Source organism: Myripristis murdjan, chromosome 2, assembly GCF_902150065.1.
Source record: "Myripristis murdjan chromosome 2, fMyrMur1.1, whole genome shotgun sequence".
In the NCBI taxonomy this organism is placed as follows: domain Eukaryota; kingdom Metazoa; phylum Chordata; class Actinopteri; order Holocentriformes; family Holocentridae; genus Myripristis; species Myripristis murdjan.
In genome coordinates, this window is record NC_043981.1 from 12,763,602 (window position 1) to 12,781,080 (window position 17,479).

Genomic DNA, 17,479 nt, shown 5'->3' on the forward strand with positions numbered 1-17,479 from the left:
CGGCCCAAGTTAAAACATGGTTTATGTTGTTTTTGTATATTTTCACTGTTGGACTAAGGGGGCAGCAATAAACCTGCTTTCCAGCTTTTGATCGTCATGCCCCCAATTTTCAAAAATTCCCAGACAAGAAATACGCGAAAAAGGAATGGTACCTAGGCCTGTCACGATAACAAATTTTGCTGTACGACTAATTGTGTCAGAAATGATTGCAATAAGCGATAATATTGCGTAATATTGTACTTTTAAGACCATTTTTATTATTGTTGTAATTTTGACATTTTCAGACCATTCTTTAAACTTATATTATGATAATAAAGGCATAATGATCACAGTACACCCTTTTGAAGAGAAATAAACATTTACTCAACAAGAATATTTAAAAATGTAAAAAAGAAAAATTAAATAGCCTATCCAAAATAAATAAGACGTAAAAATACCAAAATAAATAAATAAAGACCTTATGACTACAAAAAAAATGACTAACTGGCCCTGATAACAAAAAATGCACTGTAATAAAAAAAAAAAAAAAAAAAAAAAACACAACCAAAAACATTGAAATGGACTCTCAGTCTCTTATCAAAATTGTACTTGAATAAAAACCTAAAACAATATAAAAAAAAGACTTGTTCTCTATTAAGAAAAAAACACTCAAAAACTACACACAACCAAAACAACGAATAAAATGGATGATCAAGTCTTTGTAAACAATACATAGATAAATATTAAACAGTAGCAGAAAGGGATAGAGACTAACATTCCTTAACAGTCAACACTTGACTGGGAAAACTGTGCGGGATGGTGGTGCTTTCGGTGTGCACTGAAGTTGCTATTTCTTCTTTTAGTTTGGATAGTTTTAAAACAAACGCGGCACACCGGCTCGTCCAGATTACTGGGCTCCCCTCTCTCATTTGCTTTGAATCCAAAACAATCCCACACGGGGGCTGTTGCATTTGGTTTTGGAAGAAGTTCCATGTTGTTCTCGTTCGCTCTTTTCTCCGCCTCGTCTCTACCTCACAAGGATCGCACTGTGTAGCCCATGGCCCCACCCCACCACAGAGACAAACACACTGGACGACAAGAGCGTTCCCTCCGTTCATTACGCTAATGAACCAACTCGCCTCGCTGACAGACAACGCACGACAGTGAACGCTCTTGTCGTCTGGTCTCTGGTAGAGAGAGACAAGGAAAAGAAACGCACGTGAATGTGGCAATTAATCGAGATCAGAAAAATTACCGACTTCATCTAAATTTACCGTGTAATTAACCAACAAATCGCATATCGCGACAGGCCTAATGGTACCATCTTGAACCTTTGGGCTGCACTTGTGAACAGACCTGGACAACATACATAAAGATGAGATTTCTCCAACAAAAATGTTTAAGTTGGGCAATAGAAAACAGGTTTCTCAAGGTTATAGGAGAAGTTTCCAGTTTGGCGAAATTTCACTGGGGACACCATTCTGTGTGCTGCAATGGTCCCCAGAGTGATTATTCACAGAGAACAGGGTTCGCTTAATGCCTGCAAAGTATCTGTAATTGTATTGACTTTAACTAAATATCAAAGGAAAAAATACATGATGTAGTGGGGTGCAATTGTTCAGCAAATAAGAATGGTGACGACCATGAAATATTGTGACTGGTAGAAACTGTAGGAAAGGCTCATCCTGTTAAATGGATATTGTACTATATTTGCACACACTCTTTATTATTCTATTTTGTATTCAGTTCTACCTAAAGGCTCTCTCCATCACCTTAGAAGCCCCTTCTCACACTGATTGTATCCATGTTCAGGGGTGATAAAAGAATAAATGCATACCTTTGAAGTTATTACTTCAGAGGAGTCTGAGGTAAAACCCCATGTGAACCCTTAAGTCTGTATCCCATCATGCCAGTTGAAAGTAAACTGCAGCTGCCTGGTGCACAGCTAGAGGATTGCAGTCCATTCAGCTCACTGCCAAGTAACCAAACAGGCACTTTTAGGGATTTCTCATACGGCTTTTCTAAGCATCTATTGTACTGTAAAAGCAGAAGCAGCCGACAGGGGAGCTGATTGTGTGTTAGACAATAATGCCATCACCACCCATTTACAAAGAGCAAGATTTTTGTTTTAATGACCAAGGATAGCTGGAAATACACATCCAATTTCTCAACAGCTAACTTCAATCTGGGCAAGAGTTAACTTCCCTTCTGCTTGGATAAAAATTGTAATTCTTTTACTAATAATAGGCGTCACTTTTTGCAAAAAGCTGGGACATGACTATCTCCTAATATAAAAGTTTCTACATTTTTGATTGTTGGTGGGAATAGATGTTAATTTTAAGGTTGTTGCTAAGCACACTTCTCTTTTCTCACAATGTTGGAAACTTTGTGTTACATTCCTACAGTTATGTAAATTCATAACTGGAAACTGCCAGGTACAACTGTGGTCTTCTGCTGTTGGTCACTGAGCACTTCCAATGAAGCAATTCACTGTTAAGTGTGTTGCTGGGGGACAACTTGACAGTAATTGCTGAAGGAGGACAGAGTGTCACTCGTTAACTTTCACCACACTGATTTTCCCAGTCAGCCTGGGAATCCAAACAGGCAACGATGTGGTCACAAGCCCACTTCTTCAATATTTTGACCACTGTCATCATATTCATCGATCATACTGTCATGTGCATGTGGACCACAAACAAGGGCATGGATTTTTCAGTGACTGAAATATAAAGCCCTACATATAATGACAAATGCATATTAAAACAGTTTACACTGTTTAACACTGGTTAATAGCTGCAGTAATGGCGATGTCTGGGCCTGCTTTGTTGTCTGGTTATGCATTTTGCTTATTCCCAAAAAATAACTGGCCAAACATCAACAATGTGACATAATTTCCAATCTAAAAACATCAACATTTTTGTGTCAGTCTCTCAAGTCAAAGAGCAAAGGAATTCATTCTGCACCAACATTCAAAAATGATACAGGTAGAGATCATTATAAAGAAGGCAGAGGTATCAGTTTCTCCACTGACAGAAGTCTGGACCAGAGGGCAATGCAGCTACAAGACATGCTGTGCGATCATTCAGGGACGCAGCTCACGTTTTCTTGACTGACAAACCATCTAACAGCTGAAATCAGGAGCATTAAGAGGAATGCTAAATGTAGCTGAATTACTGCAGGAAATCAGCAACTCAAGTCAAAGCAGATGAGACAGGTTGAGCGAAAGTGAGTAAACCAAAAGAGTACATTTGTACATTTCACCACAAAATAAATCCTAGAAAGCACGGATCATGATGGACAGATGATAGATTCATAGCGCAAGAGTATCCTACAGTATATTTTCCCTTAAACATCTAACTTGATGTGCTGTATGAAGCAAAAATATACATAATTATGTTGTTCATCCAACCATTGAGGCCATATCAGCATTCTACAACAAAGAGGGAAAATGGTGGAGGACAAATGGATATGTTCTCCTACATATGCATGGCGAGGATTAGTATGAGATATGCTGTTATGTGCATTGTAAGTTTTTGCACTGTTCCGCCTGTGTACAAATGCAGACAAAGCACTACTCCAAGACGGGTGTTCTGAATTTATTAATCTACAGATAATAGTGGCGCACATGTATCATTGCACAGGGGGTTCTGGTGTATGTGTGTGTGCGTGTGTGTGTGTGGCGCTTTGTGTATGCAAGCGTGATCCTAGAGAACATGAGCGAGATAGTGAATTCATTGTCCCTGAGGGAGTCAATCAAGTCATGATTTAATTTCCTTTAATGGGTTGATACTTAGAGGTTTGACTGTCTACAGTAAATTGTTTCAACAAAGGTTCAAACAAAACACACTACATGTTTGCAGAGGCTGGGAATACCCAATTTGGCAGGCTTTGTACAGATTATCAGCAATTTGCTCAAATGATTTAGAAATTCAGATATAAATTCAAAATAAATAAATTTGACTAGGTTATGTGAAGTAAAGTTTCATAGCGTCATGATCTGAAAGTTTTGAAAGTTGTTGCCACATAATGTTAGTCCTTGTTTAAATGGGCCTTTAATAAACTGCACAGTGGTAATTCCTTCAATCCAATATTGTACCTTGCAAACAAAACCAAGCGTGAGGAAGTAGTTTTTCAACATAGGAGGCCATGGTGCTATTTCAGATTAGCGTCTTAAATTGAGCTACAAGTGTAGTTATTTACTTTTTACAATCTACAAAGAAATTACAGCCAAACCACACAACATTAGGCCTGAAAACAATGAAATCCTGAACTTGCAACATGAAAATGGTCACAGCATGCTCTAAATCAACTTTGGAAAAATGCTTCTCAAGCTCCCACACCCACCAGCTTCTTTTCAGTCCATAAAAAATGAAAACACTGCAATTTAAAACTGGCTTTCATTTTACATGGCTCCATTCACAATAGTGCTCATACACGGAACCAGCATGACTACTAATAAAGCCGTACAATCTTAAAGAGAAGGAACAAAGGATGGGGGTCTGGCTTGGATGGGGTGTTCATTTATCAGCGGACACATTTCAAATCCTTGCCCCAGGCAATGGCTCGTGAAGCATCCTACGAGATAGCCCATTGGGACTTCTGCTGGAAAAGCAGAAAACCCTTTGATGAGCCCTGGAACATTACTGCACCTGTGTCTAATATGCTTGTGTAAGAATACCAACACCACCAGCCTTTGGATAATGAAAAAAAAACAAAACAAAACAAAAAAAAACAGACTGGCTAAAGATTTTCTTCAAACTCGATGTTAGCTATTGAAAATCTTCCACCAGTCTGCATCTTTGCCCTTGTGTTGCAGGTTTCCTAAATAATTCTTCTTGAAGCTGGAGAAAGAGTGCAGAAAAAAAATCTAGCCAGATGGATTTTCCTACAATGGCTACAGTTGGGCTTTTTTGTTCCATGTTTGACGTTGTGAGAACCTTCATTGTGTTAAAACACTAAAGACTAAGATACTCAAAGAAAATGCAGCTCAAAACAGAAACTGAAAAGTCACTACATGAGATAACTGTCTTCACTCCGAGAGAGGGGATTAAAGCTAAACAGATAATAAAGACAAAAGAGATTATTCAAAACGCCAACTTTGCACACTAATAGACTGCCCGTGTACCTTATGTGGAATTAACAGCACTATGCCTCATAACTGTAATGCATACAGTTTATCTGTTCTCTCATATGACTAAGATGTACGTTGCAAATACTGCAAGAGTAAACAACTGTCACAGCATTCTGATAATCCTCCTGCAAAGGATTAAAGCAAGATTACACCATGCAGTTGATCTGCAAAGATCAACACCGACATATTCCGACAGTGACTCAACTCTTGTCATTAACTCAATCTCAAATTGAATAACGGAGTGTCTGCAAATTTAAACTCCAAGCTGTTAAAAAGAAAGGACAGCTCTGGTTTTCATCATCACATGTTGATGTCCCAATCTACAACAGTGTGAGGCAATGTGATCCCTCTACTGTTGACTGAAACACAGTTTGTGCTTTCAGGCAGAAAAGAGCCGTGCTAATCAGAAGTCTTTGTAGGTTGTTCCAGGGAATCGAACGTCCGTAACAATCAGTGTACCAGAGAAAAGAATGCGCCATGCTCACACAAACATTCTGAAATGCTTTTAGCTGCAAATTTGTGGGACACTGTAAATAAACCAGCTGCTATTTTTGCTTCATTATAATGTTTCCCATTATTTTTCAGAACTTTCTCTCAGTATGATAGAAAGGAGACAGGACTAACGTGCCACAAAAATTAGGTACATGAGGAAAAGCAAAGACTTACCTGAGCCTCTCTTTGACACCACTTTCAGGCAATGGACCACGACGGCATACAGCAGGATAAGGAGAGCAATGGGAACTTTCATTTTTTTTTTCAACCAGTCCTATAAGGAAACAAAAGGAAAGTTTCAGTCATTACTCCACTCTGAGGCAAGCTGTGAATGCCCTGAATGAGTCTTAAGCCTCAAATAAATCATGGATAATGACTGGGAGGGGGTGCTGCAAGTTCAGTGCACTCAGATCAAGCCTCAAACACAAAATCGTTGCAGGTTGTGAGCCAATAAATGTCATTTTTACAAGACCTGAGGTCAACTGCTGCACAAAATCTTTAAATCCAAATAACTAATGAGCAACTCATAGTCTCCAATCTTTTTGTCTTATTTAGACTTGTGGCTGTCATCAAGCCTGGACTGTCCATTATACAAATGTAGACACACATCACTAACAAGGTGAACCTGGCTTTGTCGCTTTGCCAAACACCAGCAAAATTAATCGTACCTTCCTCTAAAGTTCCATGACATGATCGACTGTCCACCTCAGTCAGGATATTTCTCTGCAGAGCACTGTTTAGAGCAGCTGTATGAGGTTGTGCAAAACAACAGATTACACTCTCCCAGGACTACCAATATTGTAGATGACAATCACAATTGTGGAGTGATCAATAACGGGAGCTGGCATGGCATTTCAGTAGTTTTCACAGGTGTAATTCTCTCATCATGAGTCCAACTTTCTTTCTGAGAACCGGCCTGAGCCCCATTCCCTGTCCTTATTGCCAGAAGTCCCATTCCCATACTGGAACGTTGCAAATCCCATTCCCAAAGTAGCACCTTGTGAGTCCCCATTTCCATTCTGAATCCCTGTCAGCCGCACTCCCCATCTGGAACTTTGTGAGCCAACAGTATTCTTTCATGATTTTTTTCCTTCTTGAACACTTCATGAAATGCACATTGATTTTGTTTGGGCTACTAATTCCTGTCCCTGCTGCAGGCAAAGTGCTATCTCTCTTGGCTCAGAAAATTGCCCACAAAGGCTACAAGGGCACTTACATGGGCATTTGAGTCACGACAAAAGATTCTTCACATAGATTCCACAAAGCTGCACCAGAAAGCCTTAGAGGGGAAACCCTGAAAAGCCATAATAAGCCTTGAGACAGTCATAGAGGCATGCAAAACTGGCAAGAGGCCAGATGGCGACATAGCCATTTTCCCATCGTCAAAGGGCTATTGTTGTCAGCCCTTGCTCACTGCAACCAATGCCACCTCAAAAAAGCTACACGCCACCACACAAAAATCTTATCTTTTTAATTAGTTTTCCATGCTGGGTGCAAGTCTGCAACATTAGCACAAAAGCTATGGTCTCTTTCTTTGGTCAAAACAGAGCAGAAACGACTGAATCACCATTTCTGCTCAGTGTCCCTACAGCTCCCAGTGATATCCCAAACTGCTAGACATCAAAGCTAACACACATTAACACTGAAAAGGTTAAAAATGTGTTCCCGTGATGCATGGTAATTAATTTTGTTGATACTGAGCAGTAGTGCTCATTATAGCAGGGAAATATGCCTTGGTTTGTGATACTGATGAGCAAATAAGTCATCTTCTGTTGGGTAGACTGATCAGATGTCTATCTGCGCATGTGTGTGTATAGAGAGAGCAATAATTATGGATTAGGGGATTAAATATATTAAAGAATTACAAATGAAAACACAACATAGTGCTTTGCTGTAAGCTTGTGCATAGCCATTGATGGGGAAATGGCTCCAGAAGCCAGCCTTCACTAAGTGGTTTCAAGGGACACTGATCACACTTTTTTCTCTCCAAACTTATTGGGAAATCTACTACTTGTGTCTGATTCTGACTTAGTATTACTTTTTTTTAACAGAAGGTATAGCATGCAAATGTATAGAACTGAATCTCTAAAACTACCATCTCATAGCTTTCTTTTTCAGACCTAGGAATATGATGTGCACAGCTTAGCAGGTTTCCCATAACAGAAAATATGGTTGAATCTTTCTTTAATATCTTCATATTTCATCATGGAACTGATGAAATGCATTAAAGAAAACTGCCACCTATTAAATGAGGAAACACTGTGTGACACTCAAGGGCTTTTAAAGGTCAGACACTCAATAAATAATTTGTTACCAATACATCATACATCGGGTGTCAAAATTATTATAGTCACGATGTGTTCTTTAGTGAAAGAGCCAGTAAAGATGTCTGTCAGAGATATAATTAGGGACACAAAAGAGCAGGAAAAGCGAGAACACAGTGACCAATCTTCAACAAATGAACAGGAGTGGCGTGTCGAAAACTTAGGAAATCTTCAAAAACAAGAGACATCCTCGCTGAAAAATCCAGCCCCAGAAGCTTATCCTGCCAAGCATCCCGTGCATAGCGTGCCATTCATCAAAGGAAAGCTCATCCAAAAGGTGTTGTCAGTTGCCTTTCATTCTCTGATTGTTTTCTCCTCAAGCATCCTCTTTTCTGCCCTCCCTGACAGGGTTTCCTCCTCACTGGATTCATCCAAAATTCAATTACTTTCCAGGAAGGTTCAGCAAGAGAAATGGGGCACTCTCAGCACTCTTGGGGCTCGGAGTTAGCCCTGAGGAATGCATCTCCCTCTCTTTCTCGCGTGCAAACAGTTTCGGCAATCAAGGACCGAGGCTTTACTGCATTACTACAGCTTTCCAGATGGATATGGAGATGATGATTTATGCACAATTCTCATTTCAACTCTAACTTGTACACTCTCTCTCTCTCTCACACACACACACACACACACACACACACACACACACACACTGTCTCGATGGCTACATTCACACCGCAGGCCTTCATGCCCTGTTCTGAATTGTTGCTCATATCTGACTTTTTCTGGATAACTGTTCATATCTAGGATGTAACTCATATCCGATACCGAGATGAACTGACAGCGATGTTTAAAAGCCAATAACAAAAGATATCATATTTCTTTGTGCACCTACACTTTTCCTGCTTGTTTTGAACACATTTCACACTTCAGTTTTGGTGTGTGCCTTCCAGTTTTGACTGATCTGCGGCGCCTCCTTAAGTACTAACTCAGATATTTTGCTTCCTTCCCATTCTTCAGTATTGTTGTCCTCCATGATAACACTGACAAGCTGCTGTGGGCGCCAAAACATTGTGATGCTAGCAAATTCCAATTTGAGCATTTACATACACTGTCGCATGTAAATCACAGAGCCGTGGGTCCCAATTTGCTCCACTGATCCATGCCGTCTAGATTGCAATTGAAATACCATAAATATAAGACAATATGTTTATCTGGAAATCAGAAAAAAGTGAGGTTGACCTATATGCAAGGACTCAACGACTATGTCATTATGAAATCAAAACAGCAGGTGCCGACATGGTGCCAGTCAGGTCAGCGGTGAAGACAACGCTTGGTGGGAGGAGCTGAGAGAGAAGAGCCAAGAGAGTGACAATAGTGAGAGTGAACACAGCAATGCACAGTACCTCTGTGAGTAATATTAAAAAAAATAAATAAATAAAAAAGCAAAAATTCCAAAGAGACAACTCCAGCCAAGTTGCCTGTAGCTTAAAAGAGTTAGGCTAAAGAAGTCAGCTTCTTTCTATTTTTATTTTCATTTTTTCCCCTCTATTTAATTCCAATCTAGGCTTTTTCCCAGTCAGATTTGTTTAAAGTTTTGCTTCAAATTAGTTTCTGCACTAGTCTACAGTTAGACTACATTCACTTTTAAATGCACTGCAGTGTTCTGATGGTTTGGTTTTGATTAATCAAAAATATGCAGTAAATCAGCCTACCTTTCTTTCTCTATGATTTATTTATTTTGGTCAAATGTTTTTCTTTATATTAAAAACAAGATTTGCTCTAAAAAAGTCTTATTTTTCCAAAAAACTGGTGTTGCAAAGGAGCACTATATTGTAATCAAGGTCTTATATTCAGGCCAATGTGATAATATGACTGTTTAGATTTTTGCTGTCCTCACTGATTAACATGAGAACTGTGTCACAAAGGAAAAAAAAATCCAACTTAGTACACTTTCAGCAGCACTGACCCTCGCACTCTCTCTTTCTCACTTCCTCACTCTCTCACCACCTTCTCTCTCCCTGCCTCACCGACCTCTCTGACTTCTCCCTTCCTCCTACCTCAAGTTGGAAAAAGTGATATCTACTTCGCCTGGTGAGTTATTAACATTTCTATTTGTGAGGAACACTTTTAAGCCCTTACACCCTTGGCTGACACACACACACCCACATGATTCTGTGCTCTCCACACTGAATTATTACATTTTAGATTATCTAATAACTCTGTATCCACAAGCCTCTATGTTCTTGACACTCACAGGGTAAAAAGTGAGGGAAAGGAGGTTGCCTCTGCAATTCAATCCACTTCCTTGAACATGCACAACATGGAAAATGTCTTGAAATAAAGTTTTCTCTGCATTAGTGTGAAACCCCAGATGTGGCTCATTTACTGCCAAGCAACAGTTAGTCCAAAAACAGAACGTGCCACGTGCCCAATTTATGGATGAATTATGAAAACTGAAATCCTTTTTCTTTTTTAAGATTTTTTTTTTTTTTTTTTTTTTGGCATTTCTGCTTCATTTGACAGTCACAGTAGAGATAGACAGGAAAGGCAGGGGAGAGAGAGAGAGGGAACGACGTGCAGCAAAGGACCTGAGGTCGGATTCAAACCCCGGACGCTGCGATTGGGACTAAGCCCTGGTAAATGGTGCACGCGCTTTACCGGTGAGCCACCGGGGCACCCTGAAATCCTTTTTCTACAAAAAAAAAAATGTCCATGTGGAGCCACAGTGTGTAATAATTTACTAACATAAATTAGGCTATTAGTAATTTGTCTTTCTTTGCTCAGGCTGAAAACTAGACATTTACATATAGCTATATAAAGACATACTCTCTATACCCTGACCTTAATCCATGGTACCTTAATCCTTGGATTCACATCAAATTTAGTGTGACAATGACTGGCGTATGTGTTACTTCAAGTGAAGACTTCCGTCAGACCAACCAATGAGCACTCTGAGGTGCCGTTTACACGACAACGGTTTTCACAAAGAATGGTAAACTTTTGTTGCGGTTTGGCCTTTCATTTACACGACAGCTGCGTTTTAGGTGCTTGAAAACGCAAACTTTTGAAACCGGGTTCCAGAGTGGAATTTTCTGATAACACCACTTACCCGCCACTGTGTAAACTGGCAATATGAAATTCTTGTGAAAACAATGACAACACAGCCCCACTTCGCACATGACTATGACGTTTTCAGCCATGCGCGAACAGGAAAACAACAACAACGCCGCACCGCCAAAGCATTTGTACGCAGGCGTGCGGTGCTACTCTGTGGTGTTACATTGTAAAGTTATACCGCCACCCACTGGCCTGGCATGCACACTACAGCATTTGTTGTAGTTGTTTTTGCGGATCCGTGTGTACGAGGTTCATTCTCACAGCGTTATTGTATAAACATGGAACTTTTTAAAAACACAAAGGAATAAGTTTTCCGTTTTCATCAGAACTGTTGTTGTGTAAAGAGGGCCTGAGTGACAAAAATTATTACTGCCTAAGTTTAGCATGGAAGTCAGCAAGTTAAATAGTTCGTTAACTACTAACTTGCTACCTAAACTAATTTCCATCCAAGGCTTAGACGCATCCATTTGGTCTGCTGCTGTGTGAACTTCAGTGTTATGTACTTAATTGTGGGTGCCCTGTAAAAATAAAAAGATAAATGTTTGTATAATCTAGGGCTGACAACCATTCTGTAAAATGCAGGAAGGTTCCTTGATTGGGATGCAAAAAGAGACATTGTATTGGATCTATGAGGGATGAGTTTGCTCCATATTTTTCAGAATCACATCAGTAAAAGTGCATAGGAAAGACCAAATTAGATTGTTAAATCAAGCTGATTGAAGAAAAAACTGTAGTAGAAGGAAACCCTCCTGCGCTGTTTGATTACAAAGTTGTTGTTTTTGTTTGTTTGTTTGTTTGTTTGTTTTTAAAGAAACAGGTGTGGGACTGCTAAACCACTGAAATTGAGTATAAACAGTCAGCTGGTTTAGAAATCACATGATACTGGCCCCCATGTGAAAGTTAACAATGGCATAGTCACATAAACAACATTTTATTCCATCATATTCTAAACTACATCTTCATACTGAAATGTAGTAAGACGCACTGTATTTTAGGTAATACTTTTCAAAATAAAATCGCTTACTCCTGGTTGTTGCAAACCATGTGCTTTTCTGTTTGCAGTGCTTTCTCGTTGTTGATGATGCATCTGCCAGTCTCACCGCCTTGTTCAAGAGGGGGAAGCGGCACATGACCGGGCGATTTCAGTTAAACAGAGTTTCCAACACAGCCTACCCGGTGTGCCATTGGCATATTTGGCGTACAAAAAGAGCGCAGCTAGTCTGTTCCACAACTACCAAAAAAGAAGCTGCACATCTCTATTTTCTCTCACTGCCTATGAGCAGAGTGAGTAACAGTGTTGCTGTGATACACCTGACAGCAGTAGAAGATTATCTCAATTATGTTGTTGTTATGATGCATTCCACTTACAAATCCCTTTACAATATTTACTATACAGCAAATTTTTGTGTGGCTATATTTTGATTGTAAGGACTATTAACTAATAACTGGCACATCATCAGTCAAATTTTAGGTTATTTGTAGGCCTGTCCCCTGAAAGATTTAAAGTCAAATATGAGTCACAGACCTCTGCAGTCAATTCAGAAGGTGGGGTCGAAGCTGCCCTGTTAGTTACTGGGAATTGCAATATAACAATAAAACCAGACACAGTCTCTTAAAAATGCACAGGAAATATATTGCAATAGGAAATGAAAATATTATATGTTTAATGTATGTTTAAGTGGTCAATGCACAAGTAAGTGGATTAACTGGAGAACTGTGGAGGACAGTACTGAAGCCATCCACTGGGCCGTCCACTGAGCTAGGGGAAGAAAAATGAGGACTGCTATCCAATGCTGGTGAAAGCAGCCAAACGGAAAACGTGCGCGGTAGGAGCAGGAGAGGATTTTATTTGTCATAATGAAAGGCCCACTCTAACTTGAATCTGGAAATTGTAAGTCGTGTACAGCCCTAGCTATTTGTAGGCATACAGCAAATGCTATGACATAATGTCTCCATTCCCGAGGGCGTTCCGTATTTTTGTTTGTGGAATTTGGGAACCCTGGCCCAATGTCTAATGACTGTATGATGTACATCTTTTAGGCGTACACAGCAGCAGGACTTAGCTGGGCGGTGGCTCTGCACAATTTTCCACACTAAGCATGATAAGTTCAAAATGCCTCCCATGGGAACAATACAGGTCTGCTTATTAAATTAACATGTGGCCAAATGCACTATTGGCTATACAATGAAACAGCATGTAGCTTCTTTACAACTGCACTGTTGAAATTGCACTATGGAAACTATCAGTGACAAAAGCGTATACTGGTGAAATATAGCAGACGTATCATTTTTCTTATTTTATTTTTTGGTTTAGGAGTTGAGAGCCACCAGTCAAGTTGGCAAAAGCCACTTCTAATGAATTCTGCGGAAAAGATACACAGTCACACACTCATACACCCACATGCACACACAAACGCACACATATATGTGTGCAGATGCACGCACACATGTACACAAACTGCCACAGCAGTCATGTCCAATTCTCAGTCCCATTCCCTGAGCTGCCTGCTAACCAGCTTCTTTATCCTGCTTGGCTGTCAGGAAAATAAGGCTGACATTAAATGAACGAAGCTCTCTCATTGGATATTCCAGGCCATGGCTGAGGGGACTGAGGGAGAGCTCGGCTGAATCTCTGAGAGGAAGAGGTGAAAGGGGAAGAGAGGATGAAGGAATGCTGGGAAAAGCAGAAGAAGAGCGGGTGAAGAGAGAGCAACTATCATGCAAGCGCTATCATGAGATTTCAAGCTGCCCTGCACGGATACACACTGAGGAGCAAAAAAGAAATAACTGGGAAATAACACAACTTAGATTCCCCCCAAACCAGATCAAACATCTATCTTACATTTTTCATACCATGTCCTGATGTTACTGATGATGAATTTTACTGATGTGACTGGCTCTGCTGTTTAGATTGTGCAACAGTATGAATGAACTAATGAGCTAATTTTGTAATAGGGGAATAAGACAAAATTGTCACACCACTAGCACATAAAGCATCCAGAAAACTGATGAGCTGAAATCATTTTCACTGAGGACAAATTTATGGGACCTCACAAAGTAAATATATAGCAACACAATAGATAATGTAAAGATCTACTTGTCAAAGGAAATAGGTTAAACTGAGTTATAATTTAAAATGTTGATTTTTCAGTGGAAACAATTTTAAGCTGGCAAAGACTGGAGAGATTTTGTTTGCTCATGGTGCTGATATAGCTGTGGGATGACCATTCAAAGCTATCTTAAAGTGTTAAATTAACTCTGATGGGTGTGTATTTATATAAACACCAGCATAATGCTGATCTTTTACGCATGCAGAGTGAAATTAACACTGATGATTCTGCTATGTGGCTACATCACAGATCTCTTAACAGTCATTGGTTTTTGCACCTTGAAGGGATGCTATCAGGCTCAAAACAGACTGCTCTTATAAACAGGATACAGGCAATCCATTTCCCAGATCATGCCAAACATACACAGCGTTTGTAGGGCTGTACTGAGGTTTTGACAGTTGCATTATTCAAGCATTATGCAATTACCATCACCAGTGCTGCACAGCCACTGCACATGAAAGTGGAGGCGACAAAAATTGTCTCTTTCAAATAGCTCGTCTCTTCGCTGCCGATCTGTTGGATTCACTTTTAAAAATAACCCAACTCATGCTTTATTCTTACAGCAGCTGCGTGAGAAGCCCTGCATCAATTGACTTGGATTAGCTGGAGGTTCTTTGTGTAACAGAGTCAGGGAAGTCGTGTGAACTCAAATGCGTGCCTATTTTTTTTTTTTTCCTGGCTTGATCACTACTCCAGATGTCAATCAATCTGCTCAGCGCAGTCTGGGGTCAGCGTTTAAAAGGGGGTTCACCTTGGGAGGAAGCATCCTTGCTGGTCCAAATGGCACCTGTAACTCCTTGTGCAGCAGGAGTATCTGAAGTCTAACATTAGCGCTAACTTATCCAACCGCAGCAGCAGTAGAGTAACATTCCCAGTGAAAAATAAAATCAACTGCGTTAGCATGACAATTCATCAATCAAAGGCTGAAGCTTCCAGTGCCAATGATGAGAAATTTACAGGCCGACACATTTCCTTCCTTATCTCTCTCACACACACAATCTGTAATAAACCCTGTCCGCGTTCCGTCACTACGTCAGAGTCATGGACTTGCGCGTCAGGAGCTTCTCAGTTGATTGACTGTTTCCCGCAGTGAGAAGCCTGCCAAATTGATGCTGTCTTTTTTTCCTTCCTTAAGTTCAGGGTGTGCATTCATAAAACTATGCAAGTACTTTCATATGTTGTTTGGCTGCTCGTATTGTTAATGAATGTTTCTAACTTTTGTATTTGCAGAGATATTTATAATTTAAAAGATTAATATGTTACACAAGCACCCAAATTGCTGGTTGTTTATTGATTTGGCCAGCTTTGCAGTCAAATTAATAACGTTTGAGTGTATTTTTAACTGTTATGCCTAATATTACTACTGGATTGACTTTTGAGATACAGATAATGGTCTTCATTTTTTTTTATTTGTACTGCATTTTTACTGACCCTTTAATTTCCCTATATTATGCGAGAGTTGGCAGGTTTATTTCCTACCTTGAGTGCATGGGATTTTAGCTGTAAATCCCTTATAATAATTAGAGCAATTATACAATTATTATTGTTGGTTTATGCCTAAGTAACTCTGAGTAATGCAGAAATGTTATAATATATCTTGTTTATTTTCAGACTCCCCCACACCCCAACACACACACGCACAGAGATTTCCATAACCTTTCAGTTTCAAATATGGTCACATTCCTTTGGACACATCTTCCTCTGTTATTAAAGGAGGCACATCAGTCCAACTTCCTCTAGTATTAGAGCGGCACGTCTGCTTTTACAACAAGAAAAAGCATACAGGAGTTGTAACAAAGAAGAATAGCAGTGGCATAACACTGGTTATAAATAGAAACCTGCACAAAAAAAAAAAAAAAAAAAAAAAAACAGAAGAAGAATACAATGTCCTGGCAATACCACCAGGCTGTTAAATCACTTGGGTTGAAAACAGTGTCGTGTGTAAGGGGCAAAGGCAGGGAGTGATTTAAGGGGGAAAGAAAGAGGACTGTCAGATTATTAACACAAGTTAAAAAAACGTGCCCCCTACAGCAACTATAACCATTAAGGCTGCCATGCATTTATCTCGCTGAATTTTAACAAATCAACCACTGGGAACAACAACCTTGATCCAGACGCAGGGCAAACTCACCCAGCCAACAGCCACAGAGGCGAAACAAATTAAACCTTCAGACAAATAACGATAAAAGTCCTTTTTTCTAACAGCCAAGCGTGCTTGAAACTGTATAGTTAACACGTGTGACCGGATGTGTGAATGTCATCCACCACTTGAAAATACACAAGTTCAGCTTTCATTAATAATGAATGCCTAAGCCACTTAACTATATAGCATTTCCATAATGACAGTTAGAAAACTACCTGATTTAAATTTTAATGATGGATATATGTGGCCCTTGGTCTGCTGGATTTAAATATGGAATAGCAGGCAAAGTCCGTGTTGCATTAGAGTGAAAATTCAAACTAAACAAAGCACAACACATGCTTCTCCTCACAGGGGCAGGGGGACTGAGGTGAGAAACAAAGAGCACTTGGCAAATCACTGTTTGTCTGTGTACTGAAAGGGTTCATAACCACACAGCAGAAGTAGTCAAACACACAAAAACAATAGAGTTGCTCAATTATGGCAAAAATAATTATTTTGGTCAATACTGGGATCACAATTACTCAACAAGATTACTCACTGACTTTGGAAACACCATGCATTTACTGAACTCAAAAAAATAATGTCATTTTAGCAGTGGATTTCCTTGAACTTTAAATATAACTGAATATCACTGTAGTGGAGAAAATCAAGGGGGCTTTACATTTCTGTGTTTTTTGTTCCCTTATTGTTTGGTGATAGATCACTTCTATTTAATGGATATTTGAGTTCTGATGTGAAACAAATATGATTGTCTAATGGTGGAGTGGAGGGAAGTTGGGTTAATAATGTTAAATATGTCCGCTTTTATCAAACAAATGTTTTGAAACAAGCAGACATTTCTAAAGTTGCCTATCACACTGGGCAGCAAAACAGCAGGTCTGTAAGCGGAGGGTAGCTACAGGTGCCATATTGAAGGGTGTGTGTAACTTGGGGGCATATGGGGTGTGTGTCACAGCAGCGTGAGCGGTGTAAAAGCAGAGAAGGTAATGAGTAACAGCAAGAAGCGTAAAACTGTGTTTGTTCACTGAAGTAAGCAGAGCAGCCATGAGGAAGTTATCTCTAGTCTTGTTTATGCATTAAGAAAATCATGACTTTGTCTCCCACTCCCTTGGATATTTTAATCACAACTGCAAAGCATTGATCAGGTACCATGAGTTGGCCAGTCGGAGTTGTGCTGTCCTCTTCTTTTCATCGTTGTTTGGTTGCGCTATGTTACAACGTGGTGGAAAAAGTAGCTCACTAC

At 39.7% G+C, this 17,479-nt stretch overlaps 1 protein-coding gene across 7 annotated transcripts in view; it reads right to left on the reverse strand.

The window, feature by feature from the left end:
• The window catches only part of LOC115371742 (interleukin-1 receptor accessory protein-like 1), a 325,316-nt gene that overhangs the window by 246,562 nt on the left and 61,275 nt on the right, over positions 1–17,479 (reverse strand). For all 7 annotated transcript variants that reach the window (XM_030069302.1, XM_030069256.1, XM_030069271.1 and 4 more), the window contains one exon: positions 5,777–5,876. In XM_030069302.1, coding sequence (XP_029925162.1) covers positions 5,777–5,876 — 100 coding nt within the window. The remainder of the gene's footprint in view (positions 1–5,776; positions 5,877–17,479) is intronic.